General features: G+C 49.5%; 2 protein-coding genes and 1 long non-coding RNA gene across 7 annotated transcripts in view; 1 reads left to right on the plus strand and 2 right to left on the minus strand.

Moving 5' to 3' along the window:
- The window catches only part of STMN4 (stathmin 4), a 21,539-nt gene extending 14,869 nt beyond the window's left edge, over positions 1-6,670 (minus strand). For all 3 annotated transcript variants that reach the window (XM_028725262.2, XM_028725261.2, XM_077925368.1), the window contains exon 1: positions 6,544-6,670. The gene's annotated coding sequence lies outside the window, so the exon portion shown is untranslated. The remainder of the gene's footprint in view (positions 1-6,543) is intronic.
- LOC144327184 (uncharacterized) overlaps positions 1-16,884 on the plus strand; it is a 24,699-nt gene extending 7,815 nt beyond the window's left edge. The window contains exon 3 of the long non-coding RNA XR_013392087.1: positions 16,754-16,884. This is a non-coding gene — a long non-coding RNA (uncharacterized LOC144327184). The remainder of the gene's footprint in view (positions 1-16,753) is intronic.
- LOC114594954 (E3 ubiquitin-protein ligase RNF212B-like) overlaps positions 16,762-19,893 on the minus strand; it is a 14,458-nt gene continuing 11,326 nt past the window's right edge. For all 3 annotated transcript variants that reach the window (XM_028725259.2, XM_028725258.2, XM_077925367.1), the window contains exons 9-14: positions 19,467-19,509; positions 18,916-18,973; positions 18,744-18,804; positions 18,338-18,377; positions 17,861-17,922; positions 16,762-16,873 (exon numbers count right to left, since the gene is read on the minus strand). In XM_028725259.2, the coding sequence (XP_028581092.2) occupies positions 17,880-17,922; positions 18,338-18,377; positions 18,744-18,804; positions 18,916-18,973; positions 19,467-19,509 (245 nt within the window). In that variant the 3' untranslated portion in view covers positions 16,762-16,873; positions 17,861-17,879. The remainder of the gene's footprint in view (positions 16,874-17,860; positions 17,923-18,337; positions 18,378-18,743; positions 18,805-18,915; positions 18,974-19,466; positions 19,510-19,893) is intronic.

Consider the following 19,893-nt stretch of genomic DNA (forward strand, 5'->3'; position numbering starts at 1 on the left):
TGGCTGCTCCTTTCCGCTGTATAGTAAACTTCAGAAGAGCATGATCACTCGCGCCTAATGATCCTTCCACTTCTACCCCACTAACCAGGTCATCAACATTGGTTAGGACCAGATCTAAAATGGCTGTTCCTCTTGTTGCTTCTCCCACTTTCTGGACAATGAAGTTGTCTGCAAGGGCAGTGAGGAATCTGTTTGACCTTATGCTCTTGGCTGAGTTTGACATCCAACAAATATCCGGGTAATTGAAGTCCCCCATTACTACTATCTCCCTTCCTTTTGCATGCTTGGCCATCTGTTCCAGGAAGGCATCATCTATGTCCTCCGTTTGGCTTGGGGATCTATAGTAAACTCCCACAATGAGGTCACTGTTATTCTTCTCTCCCTTAATTTTCACCCAAATGCTCTCACTTTGGCTTTGAGGTTCTAAATCTTGGATCTCTTCACAGGTATACACATCCCTGACATATAACGCCACTCCTCCTCCTTTCTTGTCTGGTCTGTTTCTTTGAAATAGATTGTATCCCTCCATTATTACATTCCAATCGTGGGATTTATCCCACCAGGTTTCAGTGATTCCTATTATGTCATATTTAGTTTGCTGTACCAGGAGCTCAAGCTCATCTTGTTTATTTCCCATGCTTTGCGCATTAGTGTACAGACATTGAAGTCCATTAATCATTCCCCCGTGTCTCTTATTTAAGGATTTTTTCCTCCCACCACTAGGTCTGCATGCTCTTTGCTCCATTTGGTCTATGACATTTGGATGATCATCTTCATCAATTGATAGACTCCTACCTTCAGGAGCACTGTCTCCCTCCCCCACATTAGTCAGTTTAAAGCCCTCCTGATGAGGTTTCTGAGATTTTTTGCAAAAACATTCCTCCCAACCGTTGTGAGGTGCAGCCCATCGCTTGCCAGAAGTCCATCTTCAAGAAACTGCATTCCGTGATCTAAGAATCCAAACCGTTCCTGTTTGCACCATTTGCGAAGCCAGTTGTTCACTTCCACTATTTTTCCCTCTCTCCCTGGGCCACGTCGTTCAACTGGGAGGACAGATGAGATGACAATTTGTGCATTTAAGTGCTTCAATTTCCTGCCCAGAGCCTCGTAATCTCTTTTGATCTTCTGGAGGCTATTGCTTGCAGTGTCATTGGTTCCCACATGAACCAAGAGGAAGGGGTATTTGTCAGTGGGTTTTATGATTCCTTGCAGTCGTTCAGTTACATCTTGGATCTTAGCCCCGGGGAGACAGCACACTTCCCGAGACATCTTGTCAGGCCCACAGATCACTGCTTCTGTTCCCCTCAGTAGGGAATCCCCTATCACCACTACACGCCTCCTCTTAGGTCTGGTCGGGGTTCTTCTGTGAGCTGTCGGTTCCAAGGTCGCCTGGACATTCCCAGAGGACTGCCTTTGCTCCTCGTCTTCATATACCTGATCGACTGTAATGAGGGAGAGATCCTCAAATGGAGTCTGCTCTTCGTCTTCCATGCTAGGGGAAAGGACCTCAAAGCGATTGCGTATTTCTAAACAATCAGAGCGAACCCTGGGCCTCCTACTTCTTTGAGTCACGTTTCTCCATATATCTGGCTCCTGTGTTGGTGAACTAGCCACCTTCTCAGGGGACTCCCCTGTCTCTTCCTTGGTGGAGACGGTGTGCTCTGTTGCTTCCAAGAAGAGTTCCAGCTCTCTAATTCTTTGGAGCGTAGCTACACGTTCCTCCAGTTGCTGGACTTTGTCTTTTAAGAGGGCAATCAACATGCAATTGCTGCAGGTAAAGCTGCCTGCAACCTTTGGCAAGATGGCAAACATTGCGCAGGAACCACAGGCGACTGCAGCTGTTCCCTCACCCTCCATCTTGAGAACGTGTCGTTGGGGGTGACTACAGTGGTCCTCTATCATAAAAAGTGTGGAGACAGGACAAATAAATCCCCCCAAAAAAACCTAGGTCTCCCCCAACAAATGTTTGAGACTAGCTCCCCTAAATCTAAAATATGGATCAAACTGCGCGCGCCGCTAGGCGCGCGCCGCTGCCCTAAAACTCTAATAAGCTCCTCCCACAGCTAATCACCTACCTCAACAGAAGCCCTGCCCCCTTTGACCTTTGCCCAGAGAGAGCAGCTATTCAGCCACAAGAAACTCACACAAGAAAACCCTTTTTGTTCCTTCTTCAGCTGCTGCCCTAAAACTCTGATAAGCTCCTCCCACAGCTAATCACCTACCTCAACAGAAGCCCTGCCCCCTCTGACCTTTGCACAGAGAGAGCAGCTAATCAGCCACAAGAAACTCACACAAGAAAACCCTTTTTGTTCCTTCTTCAGCTGCTGCCCTAAAACTCTGATAAGCTCCTCCCACAGCTAATCACCTACCTCAACAGAAGCCCTGCCCCCTTTGACCTTTGCCCAGAGAGAGCAGCTATTCAGCCACAAGAAACTCACACAAGAAAACCCTTTTTGAGGGTTCCTTAGCCACCTCGGATGCATAAAGCCCTGCTCTTAAGCTCCTCCAGGTGTCTAGAAGCTGGCTGGTGGTGAGGAATGGGGCTCTGTACATGTTCAAAAGAAATCATGCCATCCCACCTTGTCCTACGAGTTCCTCTGGCAAAGCTTCCCACAAGCAAAGCTTGATGGCAAGAGGTGTTTGACAGTGGAACCGATTCCCTCAGAAGGTGTGGACTCTCCTTTGAAGGCTTTTAAAGAGAGGATGGATGGCCACCTGTCAGTAGTGATCCCTGATTTGCAGGAGTTGGACTAGATGAGCCTTGGGGATCCCTTCCACCTCTACAGTTCTAGGATTCATCCCCACCACCATACAAGACACTCAGATGGCTTCTTCCTTTCCATGATGCTCAGCACCCACCCCTCTCATTCCAGGAGCGCTAATTGTGGCTGACAGGCTACCCCTTCCTTTGTCATGACTTCGCAAGCGGCTTTGTCAACAGCTGCGGGGGCTTATCCTTGGCTCTAAACAGATGATGAGTATGAAAATCTCCTTTAGGAAAAGGCCAGCTTGGAGGTGTGGGTGGGGTTGGGTGGCCACCTACACAGAAAGGGGACAGAAGGAGAAATAGATTCATTGGTGCCAAGAGGTGCAAATTCAGAAACAAGGAGCAGATTTCAGACAGAAAGGGGAAGACTGTGACCAGGTGAGCTTTGTTCTTCCTCAGTCTGCTGTCCATCATGTGTTAATTGCTGATGGGCAACTTTCACCCCACGCCTCCCTTCTTCAAACAGAAGATGCCTTCACTGAGAGGACTGCCCTCTGCTAGAACAAGTGGTGCTGATGTGAGAGAGGCAAGGGAGAGAAACAGAGAGCGAGGACGCTGCCCGTCTTTGCAGTGGTTCCGCCACGGATGCTCCTCCGGAGCTTAATGAATAAGGGAGTGCGGAGGAAACAACAGCCCTGTATAATATAGGATGAGCTCATTCGAGCTGCAAACAGGCAGGGCATGACGGGAGAGACCTCGCTTTGCAGCCACCTACAAAATGGAAGCTCCACAGCACGCCTTTGCATGCATGTGTTAAGTATTGGGCGGGTTCATTGGCTTCTTTCCCCTGCCACATCCCCCAAAACTCATCGCTCGCAGCACGCAGGCACCCGGCAGAAATTAAGAAAATAACAATATGCATGCAGTGTGAAGGATAAAAACGAACTTACAATTTCCCCCCCTCATCCAGCAATTATCCTATTCCACCACCACCACCCAGAAATAATCATTTGCACACTTGATAAAAAGGGAATGTGGAAGAATGAGTGGCATAGCTGTCAACTTTTCCCTTTTCTTGCGAGGAATCCTATTTGGAATAAGGGAATTTTCCTTTAAAAAGGGGAAACGTTGACAGCTATGATGAGTACCACATGGTCAGCCTCCGTGCTTAGATGTCAGACTCCAGTAGAAGCAAAGATCGCCCTCTGAAAATATTCTTATTATTTTTAAATACCCTCCTTTGGTTTCGTACACAGCAGGTTTGCAAAAGCGAGCGAGCGAGCGAGCGAAATTTCTCCGCTTGGAAGCGTCTTTATCAGGAACTCAGCCCCTCCGCCCCTTTCCAAGGAATTCCAGCGCCCACTCCTGCATTGATTTCAGGAAGGGGGTCTCCCTCCCCACCCACCCTTGACAAACAAGGCATTGCAGTTTCCCTTGAATGACAGGCGAGAGAGCAGCCGCCTCCCCTTCCCTTTTGGCATGCCTCGTGGAAACAAAAGTAAGGATTTGGTGACGTAAGGGTGGAAGATGGCTCTGGTGGCAGCCACGAGTTCCCCTCTAGCTTGAACACCGCTGTCAGTCACAGAGGAAAAGCCAGGGGAGGGATAAAGGCTATTGTACATGACCCCACCCCCATTTGTACATGACCCCCAACCCCTTGCAGACATGGTGCATGTAACATGTTTGTTGGGAAATCCACAGCCAAAAGCGCACACACGTGCAATCATCCATATTTGCATACTCTCATTTCTCCTCTGGAGCGGAGGGGGAAGCACTCTGCACATGCTCTCTAGAGCCACTTCACTATGACTGCTTTGCTAGTTCAAAGACTCGACCATTACAGTTAAAGCTGGTCCTTCTTCAGCTAAACCCCAGAGAGCCCTGACTAATAAATATTAAGCCCCTTTTTTTCTGGAGGAAAAGTACCATGTGGAAGTGAACTGAGGCTAGGCTGAATATGACCTGTAGGAGCAAAAAGTAAAGCGAGGGGCCGTAAGCAGGAGTTTGGTTAGAGAGGTCTGCCCCCCCCGCAAGAAATGGAGCAGTTTTTGGGATCGCCTGTTGCTGCCCAGAAGAACCAGGGGAAGGAGGTTTGTTAAGCAGCGGAGAGAAGATTCTGCCTATCCGCCTGGAGAGCAATGACTAACTGGGATGGGAGGATTACAGTCAGGAGCTGAGTGCCAATTCTGTGCACATTGTTGAGACCATAGGCACTCCACGCTGCTGCCCCCTGAAATTAGAGGCATCTGGGCAATCCAGATTCTGTACAAGGGAAGCTGGATCCTGCAATCAAGGAATATAATGCAAACGGGGGAAACTGTAGCATGCTCTTAGGGCTTTTGTTTCGTTCGTTTTCTTTCCTGCATAGTTTTGGTTTTGCTGGGCAAGAGGGAACTCAGCAGGGCACTAAAAGCCCCACCCCTGACCACAGGAACCCTTCTGCAGCCCCTCCTCATGTCAGCAAGCAAGTGCTGCTCACCCACTTGCTCCCACAGGGACCAGAAACTCACTATTTTTAGGTGAGAGTGGAGAAATTCCCTGCTCTCCCACGAAACTATGGGAGGCAGGCAGCCCTGCTCATCGTCGCTGGGTCTGCATTATGGTGTGTTAATTGCAAGTGTGGAAGTAGAAGAAGGAAGAGCAGTCAGGAAAAGAGAGAGACATAAATGCCGCCGCCACCACCCCCCGCCAAAAAAAAGTGCTGACTTCCAATGAAAAGTGACCAGATTTTGACTTTCTTTTCTTAAAGCTACACTGGCATCTCTGTGGATGTCCCTGAAGCCACGAGGCGCCCAACCCGTTTTGACAGCCTTTCATATTGCATTGGGAGAAACAAAACCGTCTTGTTGGGACCACAGACGGGTTATCTTATAGTGACTGCAACAAATGGAAAGCAGCAATTTCTTCTTATATGGGTATATTAGGCACTCTCACTCACACCCACATACACGCAAACCCCCTAAGTGATGAGATGTAGGAAGGGAACGAGGGGCAAAGCACGGGGGGGGGCAGTTGGATGCCCAATGCAAGCACATGGTGACAAAAAGAAAATATGGTAGATTAAGAGATGGATGGATAATAATGTGCTTGATAAAAGGCGAGCATAGCGTGGCAAGAAAAAGGAACACAGGGCCATTTAAATAGAAATAATCACAAGGTTTACTATAGAAATTTATATTACTTTCCCTCTCTCTATATATATATATCTGCAGAAAGGATAGAAAGATGATAGTTAGATGATAGATAGATAGATAGATAGATAGATAGATAGATGATAGATAGATAGATATAGATATAGATAGATAGATGATAGATACATAGATAGATAGATAGATAGATAGATAGATAGATATAGATAGATATAGATAGATGATGATAGATAGATATAGATAGATAGATAGATAGATAGAGATAGATAGATAGATAGATAGATAGATAGATAGATAGATAGATAGGTGATAGATAGATGATAGATGATAGATGATATAGATAGATATAGATGATAGATAGATTAGATAGATAGATAGATAGATAGATAGATAGATAGATAGATAGATAGATAGATAGACAGACAGACAGGAGGGTGCAGAAAATTTTACGCTGACTTTCCAAAGCCATAAGGTGTGCTGGGGTCCTGCCCCATCACAGCCTTTCCCATGTCTACCCCCCCTCCAACTCTAGCCCCTGCTTTTGAGGGTCCAGCATTTGCCCCCCTCCCTCAGGAAATAACTTCAATGCTAGGGAGAAATAGTATTTAGTTCCTCGGTTCGCTCCCCACTTCCCTGGCCTTTGCAGCTGCTTGTGGGGTACCCTCTCCTGAGCCTGATGCTACTCACCCCCTTGCCAGATCGACACCTGGTCCAGCCGCTCCCAGCCTCTCACTCGCTTCCTTCCAGGAAAAGATGCTAAAAAATCCACTTAGCATCCGCCAGGCTGCCAAGCTCTCACCATGACATCACCTCCGAGCCAGCCGATTGGCTGCGCTCATGAGGCCTGCTGATTGGGCAACATCTTCATGGGAATACAGAATCGCCTGAGTAACTCCTCGGGTGAGCCAGGTGTGCCGGGATGATGTCACCCACAAAAAAACACACGCTATTTCCAAGATGCAGAAGGACAAGACAGGCAGCGTGCTTGCTTAGGAAGGAAAAGGTGCTCCAGGGACAATATAGGTCATCTCCATGGATGCCGCGAAGACACAATAAACCCTTCTATAGCAAACTAGCAATTGTTATCCAACTCAGTACAGAGAAGAAGCATATCTGGGCAGTAAATGATCGTTGCCACATCTCTGCCCAGGAACGAGTTAAGACTGAGCATCTTTTGGAAGTGGTGTTAGGGGTTTAAAAAAATTACTTTGGCTGGATTTTATTTCTTCAATCAGGGTGAAGCTGCTAAGTTGATGAGCAGGGGAAGAACTGTCCTTAGTGCACTTTTTGTATACAGTGGTACTTTGGGTTACATACGCTTCAGGTTACAGATGCTTCAGGTTACAGACTCCGCTAACTCAGAAATAGTGCTTCAGGTTAAGAACTTTGCTTCAGGATGAGAACAGAAATCGTGTTCTGGCGGTGCGGTGACAGCAGGAGGCCCCATTAGCTAAAGTGGTGCTTCAGGTTAAGAACAGTTTCAGCTTAAGAACGGACCTCCGGAACGAATTAAGTACTTAACCCGAGGTACCACTGTATAATAATGTATTCCTAGGAGCCTGGCGTGCTCTGGTCCATGGGGTCACGAAGAGTCGGACACGACTAAACGACTAAACAACAACAACAACAGGAGCTTTCCTATGACTGTAGAAGCCAAGAGATTGAATTGGAAGTCCTCAGGTCAGAGGGGCCCCAATCTCAGCCTTTAAACATGTCAACTCACACTTTCACATGTAGGTAGGTGTGTATTGCATGGTGCGGTATTTTGGAGTGAGGTTGCTTTATTGGTCTTATTGGGTTGAATTATCTTTTTTAGATGCAATCCTCACTGGGATTGAAGGGTGGGTAACAAACAGAATAAAAAGAATGAAAGCAAGCATATTAATACCGCTGCTGTAGATAGGAAGCTGCCTTCTGAGTCAGATCATTGGCCGATCTAGCTCAGTATTGTAAACACCGACTGGTAGCAATGCTCCAGAGCTTCAGGCAGGTGACAATACCACCCCTACTGGAGACTGAAATTGGGAACTTTTGCGTTTAAAGCTCTAGGACTGAGCTATAGCCCTTCCTCCTACGCGACTGTCAGGGGTTCAGGAGCAGAGGCAAGGGCAAGGGAGGAAACAGAGAGCGAAGGGGAGGAGGCAGAAGAAAGGATGAGCGATGACGACGACCCGAGATCTCCGAGTCTCTCCAGTGAGTCGGAGGATTCACAGAAAGGAGCACCAGTGGCCAAGGCAAGGGGGGAGTTTAGGGGGGCACCCCAGGGAGATAGAGCCAGAGGGGAATCAGAGGAGAGCAGTTGGAGATCGGGTCCAGCGTCACCGCCAGAGAACAGGGAAGAGGAAAGGAGCCAAGGGGCAAGCGCTGGCAGCTCACAGCAGGAGGGAGGGCACGAGTCAGGGGTGGCCACACCTCCATCTGGGAGCGAAGAAACGGTTAGACGGAAGGTGGAAGGTTGGGCGCGCGCGCCAAGTTCAAATGCACAGGAAGGAGGCGCAGTAGGCAGCCCGGAAAGAGAGCCGGGTCCTAAAGCCCGGCGCAAGGAGACAGGAGAGTCCGGGGGGTCAGCGTCCGAAGAATCCCGGAAGGAAGAGACCCAGGGGGGCAGAGGGACCCAGAGAAGAACAGTCAGGCGGAAAAGGTGGAGCAGGGCTAGGATATTAAGTTGGTGTACAAGGGGCGGAGATTCAGACGGAGCTTCGCCGATCTAGCTACTAGACGTAGGGTTGCACGCAGCAGCTTGAGAATGGAAACTGTAACTCAATAAAGACTTTTACTTAATGACCGTTGGCTAGCGTGATCCTCTGTGAGCTAGGATCTTGAAGCAACCCTGACAGTAAGCTCCGTCTCCTGAATTGTGGGCATCTACAGCCTCGAGGAGAGGAGAGAAGCAGGTGCCTACTAGCGAGCTCACGAACGGCAGCCGACATGACGGCTGAACAGCAAATAGCGGAACTCAGAGAAGCAGTGTCACAGCTGAATGCCGAGGCTCTCGCATCCAGGAAGAGAGAGGAGGACGCAGCTGCCGCCTACAGGGATCTCCAGGTCAGGTTGGAAGTGCTTACGAAGCAAGGGCAACAGACACCAAAACCAGAGGGGATTGGTTTGGGGAGACGCACAGGCGGTCTGGTCTCTCACTTCGATGGGAACCTGCAGCAGTACCCCAATTTTAGAGCAGACGTGCTGTGTGCACTGCAACTGCTGAATAAGGATTTTAGAGATGAGCAGGAGAAAGTGGGATTCATCATGTCCTATTTGCATGGGGATGCGAGAGCATGGCTGCGCAATTTGTGGAGGGATAACGATCCGGCGCTCCAAAATGCGAATGCCTTTATTAAAGCGATGGATGGATGTTTTTTATCAAGCATTGACGTGGATCTTGCTCGGCAACAGATTCATGGACTGAAGCAGGGAAGGGCCAGCGTACGGCAGTACCATGCCCGCTTTTTCGCCTTGGCCAGTGCCCTAGAATGGGACAGAGATGCGACTCCTGTAAGAGACCTTTTCTGGGAGGGACTAAACAGCTCTGTAAAAGATGAGATTGCGAGGGGGGAGAGACCCCGGACCACCCAGGAGGTCGTGCAGAGGGCGCTGGCAGTGGGGGTACGGCTGGAAGGACGTCCGTGGAGCAGGGACGAAGGGCGTGGAGGGCGCGAACCAGCCAGGGGCTCCTCCTTCTTTCCCAGAGAAGCAGCACGTACGCAATCCACGCCTCCGCCAGGGGGAGGAGCTGAACCGATGGAGGTTGGAGGTGCCAGGGCTCAGTCAGCAACCAGAGCCCTAGCACCAGCAGCAGTGAAAGCGAAGCATCCTAGAGGGAACAGGAAGTGTTACGTCTGTGAGGAGCCAGGGCATATGGCGAAAGAGTGTCCCCAGAGGCTCCACAAGCTCACTGCAGCCTCAGCAATGGCGACTGCAGCAACGCAGCAAGGAGAACCACAGCAGGGAAACGACGCTGTCTGGCTGGAGGAAGAGGCACTGGGGCCCAGCCAGACGTATTAATGATGCAGTCCCCAGAGATTTTACAGCCCGTGAACCCCCTCCCGCCCAAACCAGTGGTGAGGCTCACCGCGTCGCTCCAGCTGCCCAATGGCATCACCATGGACGTGCCAATCACCATTGACTCAGGCAGCAATGCGGACTTTATGGGGCAGGACTTTGTCAACCAGCATGCTATACAGTTGCTGCCGGCCACACTGCCCCTGCGGGTTGTCACGGTGGATGGCAGGGAGCTGCTAGGGGGGCAAGTGGTGCAGCAGACGCCACCGATGGTGATGCGACTTGGGAATCACCAAGAAGTCATCAGCTTCAACGTCACTCAATTGTCGGACACGCCCATTGTGTTGGGCATGAGTTGGCTGGACAAGCACAGCCCAACGCTGGCTTGGTACCAGAGGCAGCTGACCTTCGGCTCTTCCTTTTGTGCTGAACACTGCATCGTGCCCAGGCAGGAAGGAGAGGAAGAGGAGTCACAGCTACTGCTAGGCACGCTGCAAGCGATTCCCCACAAGTACGCAGAATTTTTGGAAGTTTTCTGCGAGAAGGAGGCAGACAGGCTACCCCCTCACAGGCCATATGACTGCAAGATTGACCTGCTGCCAGGGGCGGCGCTGCCTAAGGGGAGACTGTATTCCATGTCAGAGGACGAGCTGCAAGAACTCAAGGAGTTCATAGATCATAATTTGGAGCGCGGTTTCATCCGAGAGTCCAAGGCGGTGGGAGGCAGCCCGGTGTTCTTCGTTAAGAAGCGGGATACGCCCCAAAAGAGGCTCGTAGTGGATTACAGGATCTTGAACAGTGTGACTAAGCCGTCGGACTTCCCCATGCCCCGAATTGACGACCTCCTCGCAAAGGTGCGGAAGGGCAGAGTGTTCACCAAATTGGATCTGCGAGGGGCGTACAACCTCATTCGCATGCGGGAGGGAGACGAGTGGAAAACAGCCATGTTCACGCCACTGGGGACCTACGAATATAGAGTTATGCCTTTTGGATTGCAAAATGGCTCCCACGTTTTTCAAGCATTCATGCATCACGTGTTGGCGGGACTTCTCTACAAGACGTGCGTCTGTTTCTTAGATGACATCCTGATCTTTTCGGAGTCGCAACAGGAGCATGACAAACACGTCAAGGAAGTACTGAACAGACTGAAGCACCATAGGCTCTACGCCAAGCTGGAGAAGTGCCAATTTGACGTGACGGAGGTGGATTTTCTGGGCTACAAGCTGTCTGACAAGGGGCTCGCCATGGACAGCGCCAAGGTTCGAGCGGTGTTGGATTGGAAGAGCCCGCGCAACCGGAAGGAGGTCCAACGGTTTGTCGGCTTTGCGAACTTCTATCGCAAGTTTATCAAGGGCTTCGCTATGCAGACGGCGGCCATCACTGACACGCTTAGCTCCAAGAAAAAGAAGTTCATTTGGACAGAGCAGGCGGAACAGTCCTTTCAGGCACTCAAGCGTCTCTTCGCGTCGGAAGAGCAGCTGCTTCATGTCAACCCCAGCAAGCCGATGAGGGTGGAGACTGACGCCTCAGACAGAGCCGTGGGGGCGGTCCTGCTGCAGAAAGACCCGCAGGGGGTGTGGCGACCGGGAGCGTTTTACTCCAGGAAGCTCAGCAAGTCCGAGCAGAACTACACCATATGGGACAGGGAGTTGCTGGCCATTCATGCAGCGTTCAAGGCGTGGAGGCACTTTCTGATCGGCGCCAAGCACACGGTGCAGGTTTGCACGGACCACAAGAACCTAGAGCACTGGCGCACGGCACAGTTCCTGAACCAAAGGCAGATACGTTGGGCTGAGTTCTTTGCGAACTTCGACTTCCGAATAGAGTATGTCCCGGGGGACACCAACATCATGGCGGACGCTCTCTCCCGCAAGCCACAGTATCTGGAGGAAGCAACGCCAGCGGCCGCCATGCACATCTTCGCACCAACAGTGTGGGCGTGCGCCGCGGCAACCGTGGATCTGGAGGCGGTGCGACGAGCGTTGCAGGGGGACTCCTTCGCGCAAGCAAAGATCTCAGAGGTGCAAAGGGGCAAAGCAGCGGCCGACGGTTTCCAGCTAAGAGATGGATTGCTCATCCGTAAAGGGGCCATCTACGTGCCGGGAGACGAACTTCGCGCCAAGGTGCTGCAGCAGCTGCACGACGCGCCCACTGCAGGGCACTTCGGCAAGGAGAAGACGGTGGAACTAGTAGCCAGGGATTTCTGGTGGCCTGGAATGAGAAGGGAGGTCGCGGACTACGTGGCGAGGTGTGACACCTGCCAGAGGGCGAAGCCAGTGCTTAGACCGCCGGCCGGACTGTTGGAACCGCTGCAAACTCCGGCCGAACCTTGGGAGAGGGTGGCCCTGGACTTTGTCACGGATCTGCCCAGCTCGAGGGGCAAGACGGCAGTGCTGGTGGTGGTGGACTTGTTCTCCAAGATGGCACATTTCATTCCGTGTGCGAAGGTGGCCACGGCGGAACAAACCGCCAAACTGTTCATAGACCACGTGTTCAAGGTTCACGGTCTGCCACGGTCTATTCTGTCCGACCGGGGGCGGCAGTTCATCTCAAATTTCTGGCAGCGGCTGATGGGCTTCCTGAACGTCAAGATCAACCTGGCGTCGGCGAGACACCCGCAAACCAACGGGCAAGCAGAGCGGGTCAATGCCATCATGCAGCAGTACTTGAGGTGTTATGCAAATCAACAGCCTGCGACGTGGGTGGATTACCTGCCGCTCGCCGAGTTCGCTTACAACAACACGAAGCACGTGTCCACGGGGGTCACACCGTTCTTCGCCAACAACGGGAGGCACCCCAGAACCTTCCCGGGACTGGAGAAGCTGGGGGAAGGGGAGCCGCAGACGGCAGATGCGTTCGCGTCGGAACTGCAGGAAGTCCACGATCAGCTGAGGCGCCACCTGGAGCTGGCCAAGCACGCATACAAGGTACAAGCGGACAAACGCAGAAGGGTTGGCGAAGAGCTACACGTGGGGGACTGGGTCTGGTTAGCAGCCCACGCAGTGCCGGCCAGGTCGTTGGCCAAGAAGAAACTAGGGCATAAGCAACTGGGGCCCTATCAAGTCGAAGAGCAGGTCAACCCGGTGGCCTTCAGGCTGGCGCTTCCGGAGGGTTCCAGAATGCATCCGGTATTCCACAGATCGGTGCTCACTCCCTACAAGGCACCGCACAGGTTTCAGGAACCCGGAACGGCGCAGAGTCCGGACAGAGACAGAACAGGGCACGCAGGAGTGGCACAGAAGGAGCGCATCAACGAAGTCACAGAGATTTTGGATTCCAGATGGGGGGAAGAAGGGGTAGAATACTTTCTCGCCAAGGAGGGCACCCCGGCCAGTGCGAACAGTTGGGTGCCGGACTACGCCTTGGACGAACCTCTGCTCAAAGACGAGTTTCATGCCCTCTTCCCACATAGACCGATGCCAGCAGACTTTTTCGACGACTGGCTTTTCACACCCACGCTTTCGGGCAGCACGTTCCGGGGGTTCGATTCGGACGAGGACCCGATACGAGACGTCCGTTCCCCGGAGGGGTCGCCCTCGGGATCTGCCTCAGAACCCTCGTATTGGTGGGACGACAAACCAGAGGAACAGTGGCGCAGGAAGTGGCAAGAAGGTCCAGGCCGAGCAACGCCGCCTGGAGGAAGCGAGGGAGAGACGGACATGGACATTTTCGGGGACGACCCAGGTTTCGAGCACGGCGGCACAGAGATGGAAGCAGAGGTGACCGTCGTCGACGAGAGAAGGGAGGAAGAACCGGAAGTCTTCGGAGGGAGGCCCGCTACGGGAACCGAACGGTACCCGACATTCGTCTCCTTGACGCAGCAGCACCCAGCTCCAGCACCGGAAGGAGGGGAAGGGGGAGTGGGGGGCTTCGAGGGGGGGATGGATGTCAGGGGTTCAGGAGCAGAGGCAAGGGCAAGGGAGGAAACAGAGAGCGAAGGGGAGGAGGCAGAAGAAAGGATGAGCGATGACGACGACCCGAGATCTCCGAGTCTCTCCAGTGAGTCGGAGGATTCACAGAAAGGAGCACCAGTGGCCAAGGCAAGGGGGGAGTTTAGGGGGGCACCCCAGGGAGATAGAGCCAGAGGGGAATCAGAGGAGAGCAGTTGGAGATCGGGTCCAGCGTCACCGCCAGAGAACAGGGAAGAGGAAAGGAGCCAAGGGGCAAGCGCTGGCAGCTCACAGCAGGAGGGAGGGCACGAGTCAGGGGTGGCCACACCTCCATCTGGGAGCGAAGAAACGGTTAGACGGAAGGTGGAAGGTTGGGCGCGCGCGCCAAGTTCAAATGCACAGGAAGGAGGCGCAGTAGGCAGCCCGGAAAGAGAGCCGGGTCCTAAAGCCCGGCGCAAGGAGACAGGAGAGTCCGGGGGGTCAGCGTCCGAAGAATCCCGGAAGGAAGAGACCCAGGGGGGCAGAGGGACCCAGAGAAGAACAGTCAGGCGGAAAAGGTGGAGCAGGGCTAGGATATTAAGTTGGTGTACAAGGGGCGGAGATTCAGACGGAGCTTCGCCGATCTAGCTACTAGACGTAGGGTTGCACGCAGCAGCTTGAGAATGGAAACTGTAACTCAATAAAGACTTTTACTTAATGACCGTTGGCTAGCGTGATCCTCTGTGAGCTAGGATCTTGAAGCAACCCTGACAGCGACATACAAGCATATCTACTTGTGAGTAAGCACCCTACTGTGGCATTTCAAAGTGCAGGCTTTCCAGGAGAGGAAATCAGCTCCACCTCATAGGCAAGTTGATTGAAAGTACAGTTGCCAAGTGATGGGGGCCTGGGTTGTGACTGTGCTTTTAACAGCAGCTGAAATCAGTAGGGAAAGGTTCTCCTGGCACAGAGATAGCACTATCACTTCCTTGTTGTTTAAGGGCACAAGAAGATTTAAAAAAAACTAACTGGCAACCCTAACTGAAAGAGAAATGAAACAAAACAGAAAACAAAAAAACAAGTGACTTGAGGAGGAGGTGGCAAAGGAGTGAGGTTTTCAGTTCCAATCTCTTGAAAGACAGCTCTCTTAGAAATTTGGTGGTTTTTATTTTTGTTGTTAAATGCATCCTGACCACCACCATACCTGGACTAACAAAGAAGTCAAAAAGGAAAGAGAACAAAAGGGCAACACAGGAAGACAATGGATTTGTTAAACTGGACAGCTCCGCTCAGGCTGGTGGTGTGATCTGGCTGACCCAGCTACTGGTTTTCTCCAGAGAGGTTTGCACAATTGTGCCTTTGACAAGGCAGCTGAAACAGTGACGATGGCCACCAGCTTGGGTGGCTTTTAAAAAGGTTTAGACAAATACAGGGAAGATAAAAGTTACCAAGGGTTACTAGGTAGGATGGCTAGGTTTTATCTCCGCTGTCAGAGCTCGTAATTTTTCTGAACACCAGTTTCTGAGAATTGCAGGAAGGGAGAGTGCTATTGTGCCCAGGTCCTGCTTGTGAGCTTCCCTGTGAGAAAAGAGTGCTGGAGTAGCTAGCCTTTGGCCTGATCCAACAAGGGTTGTCTTATGTTCTTTGAATAGCCAACTGTTTCTGTCACCTAGCACACCAATTTCCAGATGCATGTACAATATTTCTTATACAGTGGTACCTTGGTTTACAACCATAATCCATTCTGGAGGTCCAGTTATAAACCAAAACAGGTTGTAACCCAATGCATGCTTTTGCCAATGGGGCCGCCCCCCAAAAAATTGTTGTAATCCAAAAAAATGGGTTGTAATCCCCCAAAAAAGGGACACGCACTTCCGGGTTTGACGTGGTTGTAATCCAAAACGGTTGTAATCCAAAGTGGTTGCAAACCAAGGTACCACTGTATATGAGAAGAAGGTATGTTTATGCACACTCCTAAACATGCCCCTGCATTCCTTTGTTTGCATGCTTGAGGCATGACTGAAGTGCCACATGAAAATGTTATCATATGTTGAAATGGGTCAGCCTCCATAGCCTTTCAACTGAGCAGCACACTGTGGGATGTGAAACACATAGCTGTCAAGTACAACATTCCTAGAGCGGACATGAAGAGGGATGTTTGTCCAGCCGGTAGAAAACTTCCTGTTTCCTCCTGAGCTGGGACAAACTTCCTCTGCATGTAACTAGAGGTGAGCATGACCTTACCTGCCCAGGTAACAAAAGGCAAGCAGCACACTTCCTCTTCTCCATCTTGCTTTCAACGTGTGAGTAGAAGACTGACAGTCTGCAGTCACTGGGACTAACCCCCAGTGTATATATTTTTGTAACCTAAGCCTGCCTTCAGGGATCCATCTGTGAACTGAATGATTGTGAGTAAACTACTTTTATACTTTTTAATCAAGACTGTGTTGTGTCTATTCTTTTAAAGAGGGATATAAGGGATTACCAGGAATCTTATATTTAGAGGCTAAAACTAGCCTGCAGCAAGCTAACCACTCTGCAATATAAAAGGGGAATGTTTAAAACTCTGCTAAGTTATAGAACTTGCTAGCACAAGTTAGGAAGGATATTATTAAACAATATATCCTCTCCTGCCTCCCTGAACATTCCCACAGGAACTTCCATATACAGCAGCAGAATACCCCTGAATAGCCATTTCTGGGACAAACAGCACGAGTTCACATTGTAGTGTCTGACTTTGAATGTAGCTTGCCATAAGAACTGGCCATAAATTAGATCAATGCTGCAAACCATCCATGGACAGCAAAGCAAATTCTGTCTAGTCAGATCAATACGATTTGTCAATTTCAAACTCCTCTTTGGCTCTGCCTCAGTTATTCTTAACTGTTCACTTTATATGTTGTGAGCCACTTTGGGCACAATTTTGTGGAAAAGTGGTATACACATAAAAAGATGCTGGTGGTGTAACAATTGAGTTTGTGTGATATTTATTACTGTGCAGATTAAGCATCTCATGTCCTTCTTAACAGGTTGTTCCTGAGTGAGCTATGAGGTGATGGTGGTGACACATTTTCCATGGCGCTGCTATTAAAAGCAGTTACTTCAGTCCTCCCCATTATTGTTGGTGAGCTCTGCTGGCACATGTGGTCCTGGAGGAAAAAATACAGTAAGCTAGTTGCAAGGATGCACACTTCAATTACCAACCCTACTTACTAAACAGTTATTGACAAGAAAACGTTTAGTGACATATCATGAACTTTAGCATCATATGTGCACTTGGCAATCTTGATTTAGGGGAAAAACTATCTCTGTACAATGAATAAACCCAGCTGGCTCTATGTGGAGGTTTGAGATGTGAAATTGATTGCTGGTTGCTTTATTCAAGCTGGGGGGGGGGGGCAAATTGTCCTCAAAATTAATCTCAACATGAAAAATTATTGTCTTCCAGCCCAAAAACTTTTTACAAGACTGAAGATTAAAAATGGAGGGTGATGATGTTGTCTCTCTTATCACAAACGTGACTGACAAAGCAGCATTATTGTGCTAGGGCAACAAAGCAGTTTCATAGAATCATAGAATCATAGAGTTGGAATAGACCACAAGGGCCATCGAGTCCAACCCCCTGCCAAGTAGGAAACACCATCAGAGCACTCCTGACATATGGTTGTCAAGCCTCTGCTTAAAGACCTCCAAAGAAGGAGACTCCACCACACTCCTTGGCAGCAAATTCCACTGTCGAACAGCTCTTACTGTCAGGAAGTTCTTCCTAATGTTTAGGTGGAATCTTCTTTCTTGTAGTTTGGATCCATTGCTCCGTGTCCGCTTCTCTGGAGCAGCAGAAAACAACCTTTCTCCCTCCTCTATGTGACATCCTTTTATATATTTGAACATGGCTATCATATCACCCCTTAACCTCCTCTTCTCCAGGCTAAACATGCCCAGCTCCCTTAGCCGTTCCTCATAAGGCATCGTTTCCAGGCCTTTGACCATTTTGGTTGCCCTCCTCTGGACACGTTCCAGTTTGTCAGTGTCCTTCTTGAGTTTAATTCACTTTAACTGCACAAACCTAAAGTTCTGGCACGCATGTGAAACTTTCCTGCAAAATAATGACAACCTGGAGGTGCATTCCCTCTCACCTGTATGGGGTGCAGCTTCTCAGTGCTGTGGTGTTCTGGCATATGGTCCTCCTCCACCTGATCTGAGGGTCAACAGCAATAAGGACTTGAACACTGATATAGTTGTAATCTGGGACAGGATGAAATGTTTGACCTCAGCCTCTTGGACTGCATTCTTAGGAGCTAGGCCTGTCCTAAGAGCATAAGAACAGCCTGCTAGATCAGGGCAAAGGTCCATATAGTTCAGCATCTTGCTGTCATGGTGGCCAACTAGATGCCTGCAGGAAATAGGGCATGAGCACACGAGCAACTCTTCCCCTCCTGTGCTTTGCAGCAAGTAGTATTCAATAGCATTGCTGCCTCTGATCGCACCTGATTTTGTTTATATGACAGTGAGAAGTGAAAATTACAGTAACAAGACACCTAAACAGCTGCTTTATGATGATGTAGTAGTAGCATCTTGGCGGGGATAAGCGCACACCCTACTCTCAGACGTACCTGTGGAATAAGCCTCTAGTGGATGCTGGAGAAGGAGTAGCTGGAAAATAGAATTTAAGGCATTATACATAGTATGAAATGACAGAGAATCTATGAAAAAGTGATATGAGAAGAACAAGGTTTAACTTTAGCGTGTGAGATCTCATCTTGGGTGACTAATTTAAAGTGACTAACATGGGATAGAGTGATGTAATCAGATTGGTGTAATAACTCCCCACCACCACATTTTCCAGCTTGGCTGCAAAAGTGGTGTCTCACCCAAGGAGAGGCTATAGCTATGCTTGAAATCCTTGGAGAAGAAGAGAGCTCCATTCTGTTTGTCCTAACCCTTTGTTATCATCTTGTCTTCCATACCCATTGCAGTTTTAATACAACCATTCTACCTTTTCCCTCCCATATTTCTTACCATTATTAGGGTTATCTGGAGTCATCCTGCTGTAAGCCATCCAGGTGGTTCCTGTAGCAAGCTGAGGGGAAAAAATGAGACATCCCCATCGTGAGTCTGGAAAGCAAAAATAAGATACCCATCCTCTCTTTTCCATACCTGGGAACAGGAAGATAACAGTGTGGAGACTCACTTGCCAGTTTGGTGGGTGGCTGGCTCTTGAGGAGATGGAATCCATGGAAGAGGAGCGGCTATGAGGCACAGAGGTACAAAAAGTTAAGCCGTCCTTAGTGGGAATAGAAGGCTGGATAGACATCCAGATTTTGTGATTGGACTAAACCAATGTATGCATATTAAGGAAAAATCATACATTACAGAAACTTGATTTCTATAGTTGCCAAGTCCGGTTTGGGGAAAACAAGGCAAGGGAATGGTTGAAAAACTTTGAATCTGGATCAAACTTCACCGTTAAAGAACTTGGAAAAAGAAACAGCAGAGGTCACAGCAGCAAGTGTCCTGAGGCATGATGCAAGCAGCAAAAGGAACCTATGTAAAGCAAATCCTCCTTGCATTGACTGAAACAATTCACTTCTTGAATGCGTATTTCTGTTTGTTCCTTTTCTACAGCCATGTGGATTACAGAACTTTGTTTTCCCCCTTATGTTCTTCTGGAATTTTGAGCAAGTTTACATATTCCCTGCTACTTATCACACCCAAAGAATATTAAGTTTCTTATGTGCCTACCTGATCACTTCACTGGACTTCTGGAAATTAAATGGTAGTGTAACTGCAAAGTATGAGATAGTAGATTATTGTGAAGAGGAAGCATGAAGCTGAACCTAGTGGTATCAATGACCACTTTGCATATAGAAGATCCCAGTTCAGTTCCTGACAACTCTGTTTAAAGAATCCTAGATAAGAATCCTAGGGCAGGAGGAACAGCAGTCTTTGAAGGACAGTGACTTCACTAAAATGTATTAAATGCTGAAGAACAAAAAAAAGGCATGGATGCTCTTAATCTGATTTTCATACCTCCATATATGTTAGCACAGTATGTGGTATCATGGAAGCACATTTGCTTTCTCTTCCTCAGTCAAGGCTACTTTCATTCATACATGCGCAAAGCTGTAACATATGCTCTTGTAACCCCCATGATGGGTTTGATTTAGCC

Source organism: Podarcis muralis, chromosome 3 (genome assembly GCF_964188315.1).
Source record: "Podarcis muralis chromosome 3, rPodMur119.hap1.1, whole genome shotgun sequence".
NCBI classification, from domain to species: Eukaryota; Metazoa; Chordata; class Lepidosauria; order Squamata; family Lacertidae; genus Podarcis; species Podarcis muralis.